The sequence below is a fragment of the Anolis carolinensis genome, chromosome 1, assembly GCF_035594765.1.
Source record: "Anolis carolinensis isolate JA03-04 chromosome 1, rAnoCar3.1.pri, whole genome shotgun sequence".
NCBI classification, from domain to species: domain Eukaryota; kingdom Metazoa; phylum Chordata; class Lepidosauria; order Squamata; family Dactyloidae; genus Anolis; species Anolis carolinensis.
In genome coordinates, this window is record NC_085841.1 from 99,130,575 (window position 1) to 99,144,769 (window position 14,195).

The 14,195-nt window shown below is 40.7% G+C and overlaps 1 protein-coding gene across 1 annotated transcript in view; it reads left to right on the forward strand.

The window, feature by feature from the left end:
• The first annotated feature begins 9,884 nt into the window (after positions 1-9,884).
• Positions 9,885-14,195, forward strand: part of lama4 (laminin subunit alpha 4) — a 111,971-nt gene continuing 107,660 nt past the window's right edge. The window contains exon 1 of the mRNA XM_062979900.1: positions 9,885-10,259. Within this exon, the coding sequence (XP_062835970.1) occupies positions 10,062-10,259 (198 nt within the window). The 5' untranslated portion in view covers positions 9,885-10,061. The remainder of the gene's footprint in view (positions 10,260-14,195) is intronic.

Here is a 14,195-nt window from a genome sequence, read left to right on the forward strand (position 1 = left end):
TTTATTTTTCAGTGATTGGTTTGGGGGGGGGGGGGGGGGGCGCCAAAATTCTGTTCGCCTACACTTGAAAAATACCTAGGGTTGGCTCTGCTCTTACCTCTTATCACACTTTGTTGTTTTGTTGTTTATTCATTCAGTCACTTCCGACTCTTTGTGACCTCATGAACAAGCCCATGCCAGAGCTCCCTGTCGGCTATTGCCACCCCCAGTTCCTTCAAGGTCAAGCCAGTCACTTCAAGGATACCATCCATCCATCTTGCCATTGGTCAGCCCCTCTTCCTTTTTCCTTCCATTTTCCCCAGCATCATTTTCTTCTCCAAGTTTTCCTGTGTTCTCATGATGTGGCCAAAGTACTTCATCTTTGCCTCTAATATCCTTCCCTCCAGTGAGTAGCCAGGCATTATTTCCTGGAGTATGCACTGGTTGGGTCTTCTAGTGGTCCAAGGCATTCTCAGAATTTTCCTCCAACACCATAGTTCAAATGTGTCTCTCTTCCTTCACTCAGCCTTCCTTATGGTCCAGCTCTCGTATACAAAGTCTGTCACTGCCTCTACGTTGTCTACCTCTATTTGCCAGTTATCAATCAGTCTGGTTGCCATAATCTTGGTTTTCTTGATGTTTAACTGAAACCCAGCTTTTGCACTTTCTTCTTTCACCTTGGTTATAAGGCTCCTCAGCTCCTCCTCACTTTCAGCCATCAAAGTGACTTTACTCCCATGTTGACAACTGAAAAACAGGTGGGATGGGAACCATCAAATGTTCCCTATCCTGTTTCATTGCCCATCCATCAGCAGTCTGTTGTATACTGTGCACTCTGATGCAGAACCATAGAATCCTATGGAAAGAAATTGTTTTAACCCAGATCACTGTTTCTTGAATCCTATGGGGTTTGAGGCAGAACCATAGGATCCCATGGAAAGCAATAGTTTAAACCTAGATCACTGACTCTTGTATCCTATGGGGCTTGAGACAGAACCATAGGATCCCATGGGAACAACTGGTTTTAAACTAATGTCAGTCTCCTTTAATGTAAGGTGCTTTGAGCAAGGCAAGGGATTTCTTAGTTTTCAGATAGTGTTGTTTCTCTTGAGTTAAAAAAAGTAATGCTTACCTTGTGATGAATGTAAGATGAAGGTATGGCCAGCTTTTAAGTTTCCACATGGGGCGGCAGAACTCCAAACAGGGTGATTCTCTCCCTTAAAGGGACAGTCACCCATGCTTCCCCCTCTCAATGTGATGAGGTGGTAAGTCTTCTCATCCCCTTCTCTGAGTAAGAGTGAGGAAAGACAAGAACTTACTCTATTCCAGGAAAATCTAAAAGGAGTGCCCCCCCTCTCTCCACTATGATACAACTGGCCTTTTTGAATGCCTGGGTGTGGAAATGGGGACAGCTGGCCCCCTGAGGCAGCGTTAGTGCTTTCCCCCTCTCCACGGAATGGCCTTGATTTATCCTGGTGGTGCAATGAGTTAAACCCTCATGCTAGCAGGTTTGAATCCAGGGAGTGGGGTGAGCTCCCATCTGTCAGCTCCAGCTTACCACATGGGGACATGAAAGAAGCCTCCCACATGATGGTAAAAAAAAATCCAGGTATGTCCTGGACAACATCCTTGCAGTTTGCCAATTCTCTCATACCAGAAGCGACTTGTAGTTTCCCATGTTGCTCCTGACATGAAAAAAATAATCTATGGGTCATATCAAAATCCACATTTTTTGCCCCCAATCCTGCCAACAACTTATATGTAAGTATACCAGTATATGGTATTATTTGACTAGCTCTTTGCCATTTAAAACTCAGCTCATGGGGAACCCAAGTTAGAGAGAAATGCCAGATAACTCTAATACAACTTCACTGTGAATAGGACAGGCATCAAACTGAATGTCATAAAATTCAACGGTTCTTCCCAACAATAGCTTAACAAAGCCTGTGTGTTCCAATGCAGCATAGACAGAATACCAATAGCCTGGAATTTAAAGGGGAGATGATCCTTGTTGCATCAACACTGTAGAATTGATGGGAATATGACCCCATTTAGCTGCCATGACACAATGCCATAGAATTCTGAGATTTTCAGTTTAGTGAAGTACCAGCAGAGAAGGCTAGAGACCTAGCAAAACTACAATTTACATTATTCCATGATATTGAACCTTAGCATTTAAAATTGTGTCAAACTCTACTAATTCTATAGTGTAGATGTATCTTTTGTTTTCTTGCCTTCTTCTGACCTGGTTTTCTTTTTCTGTTGCAATACAAGTAGAAAGAAAGAAAGAAAGAAAGAAAGAAAGAAAGAAAGAAAGAAAGAAAGAAAGAGCACTCCAGTCAGAGAATAATTTGATATATAGTGTATTCAAGAAGCCAGTCACATAAAACAAATATAATTTGATGAATATTCCTTGGGTGATTATTAGATGCTTCCTGATATCACCACCTTGAACCTGAATATATATACCTGTAACTCCTAATGAAAAACACAGAGAAAATCTTATAAAGAGAAAGGAGGTTTCCTCTTGCACCAGCAAGTATTTTGCTGAACTTTGTGGCTGAGTATGTAACCACAGAGACTTGTGATTTGAGTGTAGGACTACAGCTCTGGAGACCAGGGCCATGGAAACCCACTGGGTGGCCTTGGACAAGTCACAGACTCTGACTCATAGGCAAGTAAGGGCAGAGCCACTCTTTCCACAAAAACCCCATGATAGGTTTGCTTTAAAGCCACAGAAATGTCTTGGAGACACACAACAACAATGTATCCACATTGATATATCACTGAGGTGGTGTGGATTTGTACAGCTTTAAGAGTAAGCATCATATTTAAAGTTGTTATTCTATGCGAATCAAGTCTTTTGTATATTTTCGTCATAATCCTTACATGGAATATTGTTGTTACACTGGCTCTAAAACTGCAAATAGATGAATTAGGTTGCAAAAGTCTGAAAGCTCCCCATTGCCATCCTGTTGCCAATTCTCATCCAGGTTCCCAGCACTGAAACATCCAGAGCATTACTGAATTTCCCCCTTTATTCCTTATGTGGGGACATATTATCAGAGTGAACATTACTGCCCTGACATTTATTCTTTTCATTATTTATCCTTCACTCCTATATAATATTATAAGCCTACAAATACACTCTTGACCAGGCAAAGCTCCAACAACTGTCATCTTTACCGCCCTTTCTCCCAGCTTTTTACACTTCCAGCTCTGAAGCTTGTTACAATATATTTTACATACCTTTCTTTTTCTAAAAATATTGCTCTACTAGTTTTTCTGTCCCTTCTCCTATAGCAAATCTTACTGCCTAAAAGCAGTATTAATGACCTCGTCACACCAGCGCCAGTGGTGCTTCGCTTCGTAGAGGGGTGTGGGGAACCTGGTGCCCCACACCCCGCATCATCCAGCTCCAGTGGAAGGCAATCAGATGGGGGAAGTGTGAGCATGCATAGTGTGTGCAACTTTCCTCCATGCATTGCAATGGAAAAAAGGAGCCCTCCCGCGTTGCCCTGGAGGCAGTATGCGCTGGTTCTGCTATCCTCCCCCCCCTCCCCCGAGCCATGCCAGCATCATGTGATGGAAGCTGGCCGGCTCAGTTGGTGCCACCAAATTTAGCCATGTGTGTGAAGAGGTCGTAAGTCAAGTGTTTGGTGTGTATGTGCATTATAGTGGCAAAACAAGCTTGACTTTCCATTTTATCACATTTACTAAATTCCACCAAGTCCTACACTTAAAATCCGTTAACCCACAGTGTTCATCACATTAGATTGGGTTCAAATGTAAGGTAGAGCATTCTTTCTGTATTTTAAGTGTGGAGGCCAGCATTCTTTTCAAATGTTTCAGGAGGTGGTGGGGAAGTGGATTTTTGGGGAATGATCCTGATGAATGGCCAGTTCAGTAATGTGATGGCATTTGTTGCTTTAAGGATTAAAATGAAATATTTCCCAAATATGTGGGAGGGAAAATTGTGGGAGGAGCCAAGATACCCTTGTTAGGGAAAGTTAGGGAAAGCTTATTATGCCATATCTCCATGCTATGCAGTCCTGGGACTTATAGTTTCCCAAGGTCCATACCCTTCTCTGGGTGCATTTACACCAGTGGTTCTCAACCTGGAGTCCCCAGATTTTTTGGCCTTCAACTCCCAAAAATACTAACAGATGGTAAACTGGCTGGGATTTCTGGGAGTTGTAGGCCAAAAACACCTGGGGACCCCCAGGTTGCAAACCACTGATTACACTATGGAATGAATGTTCTTGGACCTCATTTTAAATACCATACTCTCCATACTATGTGTTCCTAAGAGTTATCATTTCCCAAGGTCCATACCCTTCTCTGGGTGCATCTGCACTGGAGAATAAATGCAGTAGGGACCCATTTTAAATGTTGTTGTTATTATTATTATTATTATTATTATTATTATTATTATTATTATTATTATTATTATTATTATTATTCCTCCATGTCTCCAAGCTGTACAGTCCTGGGAGTCATCGTTTTCCAAGGTTCACACTCTTCTCTTGGTGCATTTACAATGTGGATTGAATGCCCTTGCACCCCACTTTAAATGCCATGGGTCCATGCGATGGAGTCCTCCTGGGACTTATAGTTTCCCAACGTGAATCATCCCAAAGTAGAAGGTGGGGTAAATGGGAGTTGTGTGAGCATGGAATTCCCAGTATTTTTTTAAAGAGAAAAAGAACGACCTGGTGACCAATGAAATTTGTTGAAGGTGACATGAAGACCATAAAAACATATACATGACATTTCATCCTTTATTCTTTCCATAGGTCTGCAGATTTTTCACAAAGTACGCATTTTCCACTTTCTCTCATAGTTATAGGAGCACAAGAGGAGATTTACATGAATTATGCAAATCTGATTTATAGACAAGTAATATCAGCATATTTTAAAATGCATGGCTGAATTAAAAGCTACACAGTATTTGGGAGGGAAATTCTCTGTATACAATATCTTACTATTATGCATAAACTTTACAGTCAATTTGCCATTTTTATTCTTAAGTAAAAAAAATGAATATTCATGATTCAAGACACTTTACCACAGAAGCAGATGTATACTACTTGCACAGGAATCTGGATATCATTATAGTGGCAGCACCCTTAGGTGTCTCTGTAAGATAAAAGGCTATTTTTAGCAAGAGGGAGAAGCAAAAGCTTTAGAAAGCGTGTTCTGCATTTCTACTGTGTGATATCATGAGTGCATTGCCATGGCAAAACCATGATCACAATGCAGGCTTGCCAGTATTCTTCCTTTTCATATCAGCATGTTATTGTGAGATCTCTGTTCTTTCATTCATCTCCATTGTCTTGTCAGTGCTAGACTCTTGAAAGACACAGAATTATTTATTTGGAATTACATATTCCCTCTCTCCCTACTCACTGCTGCCCAGCTTTTTTCTCTACCTAGGTCTTACTTGATTTTCCATTTAAGTGGCACATTAATAATCTTACTTATATGAATGTTATGAGAATGAAAGTTAGTGGGAACATACATTCGAAATCTGAAAAATTCATCAGTAGTAGTATTGTTGTTTTGTCAGCATGATGCACATTACAATTGGGGACATGGTCAGAACAATCACAAATATTTGGGTGATATTTTCCATGGAAATGATTTCCTTGCAGTTCTGCAATCTGGATTATTAAAGAACCAAACTGTCCAAGATTTCAGAGACTGGAGACCTCATCAATCAAACATGAGTGATCTTCACAACTTTGAGGCAGTAGCCAAGTCTATAGCCACCCTACTTACCTTGCAAATACATCACGATCTATTGCATTATGCAGTGCCCTGCCACCACAGTACAAAAAAAAAAAATACTGTAAGTCTGTGCAGGAATAGCACCCAACAGGATAAGAATATGCGCTGGATCTGACTAAAAGTTATCTGCTGGTATTCTACATTTGCTCATTTGTTACGCCTCCATATCTAAGGAATCTCTTAGCTCAACCTCCCCTGATCCAATCTAGTTTAAAAGCAAGAGTCTGGATTGGGCAAAGGAAGTCTACTCCGCTTCCATTTAAAAAACAAGGAGGGAGATCTTCCCACTCCTCCCACCAATGAGTGAGGCTGTGATGAGTAGACTTGAAATGGGGTCCTGCTTCTGATTCTTGCAACCTTGCTTGCTGATGGGAAGATGGTTGAAATGTCACCCTCTTTGTGCTCCAATCAGAATGGACCTCCTTCACACAATCTAGCTGCCATCTTTTAAAGTGGGTTGGGGTGGTATTTACAAAGTTTCACAGTAGGAGTGTGTATTCTTCCTGAATACAGAGCAGTGACAAATTTCTACGTAGTTCTAGGTTATGAATCTGTAATTGCAATTTTGATGCTATCCATTATTCCCGTAGAAGTCTAGTCAATACCTATGAGGAACTCATGTGCAGGACAAGATGTGGTACATGTGGTACTGAGAAGTCCACTTCCTCTAATAATGGAGGTAATATATAGTTATCATGATTAGTAGGCAGCCATTGATAACCTTATAGATGACCAACCCATGAAGTAACAAAATCATACATGGAACCTGGGGTAAATAAAGGCCAATATAAAGTATCACCTATTTATGTTTTAAATTTGAAAATGTGTCAACCTCAGCTGGAGTAGGTTGTCTCTCCCAGAACTTCTCCTCAGCTTCTCCTGGGCGAAACACCAGAGCCTCAAGGAGAACCTAAAACCCGCACAGAGTCAGCTACTCCATGCTGTCCAGCAGGCCTTGATACTGACTTGCTCCCTTTATGAGCTCTACCAGGGCATCTCCTTCCCCATGATGAGGGTGCTTCCGCACATACCTAAAACCCACTCCGAAATGGGTAAAACTAACCCTCTTCGGCACAGGTTCTAGTCCCCACACCCTCCCACGACCCTGTGATTTCCCTCCCAGGGTGGCTACATGCTATCTCAATTGAAACTGGAATAGCATGAAACTACCTCCCAATCTATCACCTAAAACTTACTGAAAAGGTCCCTGGCCACTATGGAGCCTCTCCTCATGAGAAAATGATGTCTAAGGAGATGGGAGGGGTGAGGGTATGGGTTTTTAGAATAAAAACTTGAAAATCAGAATACCAATGGAGAAAACATCTTGGCTTAGAAGGTAGAATCAGATTCTACCTTCCTGCATTTTTCCTTTTGTCATACCGTCAATATATGATAGAAATATATTACAAAATCCTTACTTATTTGACTGCAGCTGGAAGAGGACTGTATGTAAAGCTGGAATGCTGTGAAGTATAATGAATGTAAAATAAATCACAGAACAATAGAATTATGTTGTGATTGTCAAACTGTTGTATTTTACCATTTTAAAATGTAATTTTTTCCTCAACATGTTTCCATTGGTTACATTTTGCTCATTACAAAGATGGGGTAAAAAGTTTATAAAAAATATTCTTCTTACAAATATATAGTATCCAAATGTGATGTTTGACATTCAAAATATATTTTTCTTCCTGAAAGACCATTTATTGAATAAGATGGGTCTTTTACAGTTAATCTTCAAAGGTCTGTCAAAACAGATATACTGTATCTTCTTCTGTGCATGAAAAGAGAATACGGAAGGTATTAATACAACATCTCTGAGAAGGGAGTTCCAGAGCCTGAGGGCAGCCACTGAGAAGTCCCTCTTCCATAGAAGAACGTGACTGTACAGATGGCAGGATAGAGAGAAGGGGAAGTTCCAAAACATGGGCATGGGCAGTTTTCAAAAGAGGAGACGATCCTTCATATAACTTGGACCTGGACTGTTTAGATCAAAACTATAATCATGCAGTGTAGCAGAGGAGCTGCTGCAACTACTCTGTTCTCCCAGCAACCGGTCCCAGTTAGTAATCTGGCAACAGCTCTTTGGACCAGCTGAGTTATAACAGAATCTGAAAATAAGGAACTGGTGAATTCATTTTAGAACTGGTGAAATAAATAGCTGCTGTACAGCTGCTATATTTTGAATCAACTAAAATTTCCATGAGATCTTCAAACATAGCTCCACATACAACACAGGTCAAGCCTGGATGTGAACAGAGACTAGTTGACAGTAGTCAGTTAATCTCTAGTACAGAATTAGATGAGTGTCCAGGAATGGACAAATGCAGATAGGGCAAGATATAAACTCTACTCATCCTCTCTAGTAAACCATAGATCAATATTTTTGGCCTGTAATTCATCCAAAAATACAACCTGGAACTTACCCAATGCTACTTGCTGCCCTCACTTCCACCTTTTACAAATTTGAGGACTAGACATTTAGGGACTTAGAGCATTTTCTGCCAAAATGCTGCTTATATTAGCATCTAGGGATATTTTGGACAGATATTTTTATTACTTGAAAAGGAGGGGTGGCATCTAACCACTTTGTGGAAAGAACATGGGGCTACAAAAAAAGTTGGTGTTACAAGGGCTGGAGGTTAGATTCCTTATGACAGATTGAGTCCGATATCCCTGGACCCCATTCACTTTGCAACCAAATTATAAGTATAGGCAGTCCCTGAGTTACAAACATCCAACTTATAAATGACTCATAGATAAGAACAAGGTGAGACAACAGGAAGTGAGAGAAATCTCCCCTCTGAAGGAAAATTAATTCCTGAAAGAGTTATCATGGGGAAAAGGTGTCTCCAATGAAGCTTTCTCACCAATCCTTGTTTCCACAACAAGCAAATTTTTTCAAACTCTAATTATCACAGGGAGACAAAAAAGAGAGCTGAAAACTTCTGAACAGGAGTACAGACAGGAAAACAAACTCCACAGGGTGTTAATCCTTCCCTATGCTATCCAAAGCATGCATATACGTGTGTGTGTGTGTGTGTGTGTGTGTGTGTGTGTGTGTGTGTGTGCGCGCGCGCGCACACACACACACATACATACATACATAGCGGGAGTTACACTTAAAAATGTACCTGTTCTGTATATCTGAACTGAGCTACAGTCCTCCACATGAAATTGCTTGGGGATGGAGACAAAGATTTTATTGAGAAAAATATCCAGGTAGACACCAGTTTTCAAAGGAAAAGGTGGCAACTCTGCCAGTTGGAAACTTTAGCCCATGTATGCTGATGTCATTATCCACAAGAGAGTTTTGCCAGAAAATAGAGGGTCCATTCCAGCTAGTCTAGTTGGCAGACGACTATACACTAAGAGCCTTGTTTCAGAGGGCCTCACAAAGCATCTCTTCAAGAGGCAAACAAGTTGGTCTTTGTAAATAAAAGTTCATGCGTTTGCGTGATGAAGTCACTTTCCAAAAACTGTGCTGAATGATATCCTTTTTATATGAACAGACATGATGCTGGAGTTGGGGGGAACTGGGGAAAGCTAATTAACTGCATTAAATTTCAGTTTTTTCATCAGAGTAGAGTCTGGCTTAAAATAGGGATCTCTTGCACAAAAGAAAAGCCATTTGAATGCTTCTAGACTAGACATCTAGAATGTAGCTCATCATTTCTTTTAATGCCCTATATTCTTTGACTGGGAATGCTAAAAGAGATGAGTGAATCAAGAAGTTCTTGATTAAAACTTATCTCTAGGATCCTGAGGTGCAAACAACAAAAGTCTGAGTGAGTGGTTCTCCAGCGGGAAGGTGAAAAGGAAGTGATGATCATTAAAAACGTGTGGCAAAACAGAGTTTTGAACAGAGACTCTCATCTGTATCCTGACGGAGTGAAGATAAGGTGGCAGCACAGCTCATGGTGCTTTCCTGGAATACAATCTGCATTTTGACACTCTCTGCTTAAGCACTGCCCATCTGTATATTATTCAGCCAGAGCCTCTGGGGAGAAAGAGGAGCTACAGGCACAGAGGAGAAAGAGAGAGAGAGAGGGAGGGAGGGAGAGAGAGAGAGAGAGAGAGAGAGAGAGAGAGGGAGGGAGGGAGAGGGAGAGGGAAGCAAAGGCACTCCTTTAATAGGGGCTGGCTTTCAAACAGCCTTAGAAGTGCCACATCTGGAAGCTGAAACTTAAAATAACTGAGGCACCACTCAACCAGGAGGGGGGCCACCGATTAAAGCAGAAGCAAGCACAGGGGCGAAGAAGAAGCTGCATCGGTGGATGTGAGGGGAGGAGATGGCTTTGATCTTGGTCTGGCCTCTGGTTGTTCCTCTCTTCCTCCTGGGATGTCTCTCCTTCAGCTCTGCTTCGACAGAAGACAACGTTTTTCATTTTGACACTGAAGGGAGCTCAGCAGTTGGTAGCCCTGAGGACGCACTTCTCAGAGGGCAGCAACAATCTGTAGTTTTGGGAAGTTGGACGCACTTTGCTGAGGTATGGCAACTCCTCTCTTTGTTGACCTTTCTCGTCCTTTGTGGGTTTTGCTGTTGTTGTTTTAATGGCATCGTATGACTAAAGCTAAATGAAGTGTGCCGGATGTTTTGGGATAGCAGCGTGGAACATTGAAGGTTTTAGGGCATTTTGATTAAGACTAGAACATGAGGGGAAAGGATTGCTGTGGGCTGTGCCTTCCAAAACACACATCTCCTGATCCTTACTTTGAATAAACAGGAGTGTTATAAAGTTATGTCAGCTTTGCTTGTATTTCTTGCAGAAATAACAAAAGTGGGCCTTTCCAGAGAGCACTGTTTCAATTGTCAGTTCACCTTAAATCATTTTATACTGTAATTATTTTACTGGCATGATAAGACCTTTTGATTTGCAACTACAGTTTAAAAGAAGTTTTACGTTGTTTTTGTTTTAATTTTTTGTGGAAGCATGTCCATGAGAATGAGGGTATGTGTATACAAAATTGGTAACATATTTTAGTGCTTTTGTGTATCAAGATTTACCTTCCATTCATTTTCCAGTGTAATATCCTTCATTGATCTATGATTGTCACTAATCACTACAGGGACAATTGTTCTCTTTTCTTATATTTTAATGTAGGTAAAGGTAAAGGTTTTCCCCTGACATTAAGTCTAGTCGTGTCCAACTCTGGGGGTTGGTGCTCATCTGTATTTCTAAACCGAAGAGCCAGCATTGTCCGTAGACACTTCCAAGGTCATGTGGCCAGCATGACTGCATGGAGCACTGTTACCTTCCTGCCAAAGTGGCACCTATTGATCTATTCACATTTGCATGTTTTCGAACTGCTAGGTTGGCAGAAGCTGGAGCTAACAGTGGGAGCTCACTCCACTCACCAGATTTGAACCACTGATCTTTTGGTCAGCAAGTTTGGCAGCTCAGCTGTTTAATCCGCTGCACCACCCTGAGCTCTATATTGTAATTTATGAAAATATTTTTACATTTATGTGTGTACCCAAGGCCTGAGGCATTCCCCATTTCCCAGCTTCAGATCAATATTGTATAAGACAGTTCTGCATGGCAGTCTCCTCCTGTAATCCCTGAAGGAGATGAGAAACTTGGTTAGTCATATGGAACTCTCTCCAGGAGTTTCAGTTCCACTTCCATAGAGAAATGAACACTCTGCACATGGAAGGAGATACATGTGGAGAGTTGAACACTCTATGATTATGGATTAGGAGCAGGAGCCCTGCATGCACAGACTGATCCATCTATGATTTTAATACTATTGTGACTTGCAGGCAGAGTCTCACTGCCAAAAAAACCCATACTGTATAAAGAAGTCTATTGAAGTCAATGAAATGTATGTCACTAAAATACTGTGCAGAATGCTAATAGTCTGTAGTTCCTGCATTAAATGTTATTGAAAGACAACGTAAGTCTATTTTTCACCTGTTTACTTCTAAATACCTATCAAAGTGTCTACTTCTCAAAACATGTGCATGATTTGGAGCAATGGAAAAAAAACACCTGAACAGAAACCTAGTTATCTTTCTACCTTTTCTAAATAATTAAAATTAATTTTCTTTTAAAAGTCCACAGGCGACTGGACAATTTTTACTAGCAGGTAATATTTTCCTTGGCATCTTCAGTACTTGAGCTTGGTTGGTTTGGTTGAAGTTGTTTAAGTTGCAATTTACATACCAGTGCGGGAAAGAATGCAAGGTTGTTGGGGGAAGAAAAGTAAGCATCTCTCATGTTAGAGATGTGCTGTAGGAGGCAAATTAAGATACAAAAGGTCATGGGAACGGAAGGAGTGTGTGTTTTGGCACTGAACCTAGAAAATTAGCAGAGATTAGCACAGCAATATGAATTTCACCATAGTGACATGCTCTCCTTACTGGCCTTGCTACATTTAACAGATTAGCCACCTTTAAATTGAGGCCTCTGACAACAATACAGCCTTGAATTGAACTTGAACTCTTTTTCAATCAAATATTCAATTAAGGGAGATTTATAGATCCATTTGATCATTACATTGTTCACCCTCCATTAGGTGAACAATGTACTAAGATATCCCCATAGCCTGACTTTAATACTTAGCCAAGATCAGAAAGAATACATGGGCATTACATTTGTTGGGAAAAGTTAAAGAGAAATATAAACCATTCCAGGAACTGCTGCATTCGTAATATCAAAGTGGGGGGAAGTCAGTGGATAAAATCCATTATGTGAGGTGTAAATTCCCTGTTCATAAAAGTGTTGGAATGCATCACTACATAACACTTCTCTCCACTTGCTCCTTTGTAAATAAAAATGTGCTATTGTGAATTGGTGAACTACACAATGGGAACCAGGAGAAAAACTAAGTGAAAGGATGTGCAAAATAGCTGGAAGAGTGGATACAATTCACTTTAGAGAAGAAATATGTGCTTGAATTGTTTCCATAGTGAATAGATCCAGCACTCAGCTGTCTTGGATGGTGCCCAAGGCAGGAGTGAAAAAAACACGAGAACTGGTCACCTTGACCCTCACAAAATGATCATGATGGCTGAGTAGAAGAATAGTTTTATGTTTTGCCTGTTGCATTTCTATGTTAGGATAGATTTGGTTTTTTATTTTAAAATGTGGCTTGAGCCTTGCAAGGCCATCTTCTGCCATGCTAATACAACCCAATTGAATAACTATTTTCAATACTGTAGGTTAGCTAGAGACCAAAACTGGATTACTTTAGTATACATCTCCAGAAACTATACCATGGACAAACCCATTATTTCACAAGAAAGATGAAATTATTATAAGGTCTTGTGAATTCCAATAGAAAATGCAGATACACACTGAATTCTCCCATTATAGTCAATGGAACTGTCAGGCTACTCATAGTGTACTCTTTAATGCAGTGGTTCTTAACCTGGGGTCCCCACATGTTTTTTCCTTCAACTCACAGAAATCCTAACAGTTGGTAAACTGCTGGGATTTCTGGGGGTTGTAGGCCAAAAACATCTGGGGATCCCAGGTTGAGAACTATTGCATTAATGAAATACCTGAATTCCACAGTTAATTATAACATTGCTATAAGGTCTGGCTAAACAGATTGGATAGATTGGAATTTAAAATAAAACATCTCTGAGTTATGGGTTGCAGGGTGGCTTGCATTTCTCAAATCTGAAAATCAGAAATTTCAGCATATTCAATTGCCAGCCCCTTATGCACACATACAGATAAAACATGTTCCTTCAAATTTGGCACCACATCAATGAAATTCAGCCATGGTGGGTACTGGATTTTCTTGATCAGGGAAGGGGGCTTAGTCTTCTAGTTGAGCTTCATATTTGTCTTTCTACACTTCTGAGTGCTCCTGGGTCCTTCTGGCATTCTTGTCTTGACATGCACCCTTTACATTTAACTAATTCCTTGAGCTTGCCTCCTGGTTTGGTTCTGACTTAGGAATTTTGTCCTAAGTCATAGTTTGTTCCACAGTTCTGAACTTTTTTCTCTAACCATGGGGATGGAAGGATTGAAACCTGGTTCCTCAATCATCTTGAATTTGCAGCCTAGACTTCATTCTTGATATTCTAATTGCTCTCAAAGACTCTGGCCCAATTTTATTAACAATTGAAATTGCCATAACAACTTGAAGCCAGAGCTTAGGAGAAAACTCTTTGCAGTCCAGGACAGGTGTCAGATATTGCCATTGTGAGACCTTGTCCCAGGATGTCATCCCAAACATTGCTGCCTTTGCCAAGTCATCTCCCTGCTTGTCCTCTTTATTGTATTTTCCTGTTTGCTGAGCAAATGAGTCATAAAAGAAACAAGCAAAGAAAAAGAAACCGCAGCTACCACTCTTATTACCTCCCTCTGGACAGGTGTGTAGATTGAGGGGGAAAGGCAATCAATAGGGAATAGAGAAAACAACAATGATATGGACCAAAACCTGGAAGTACCACTTTTGGGGGACTACAA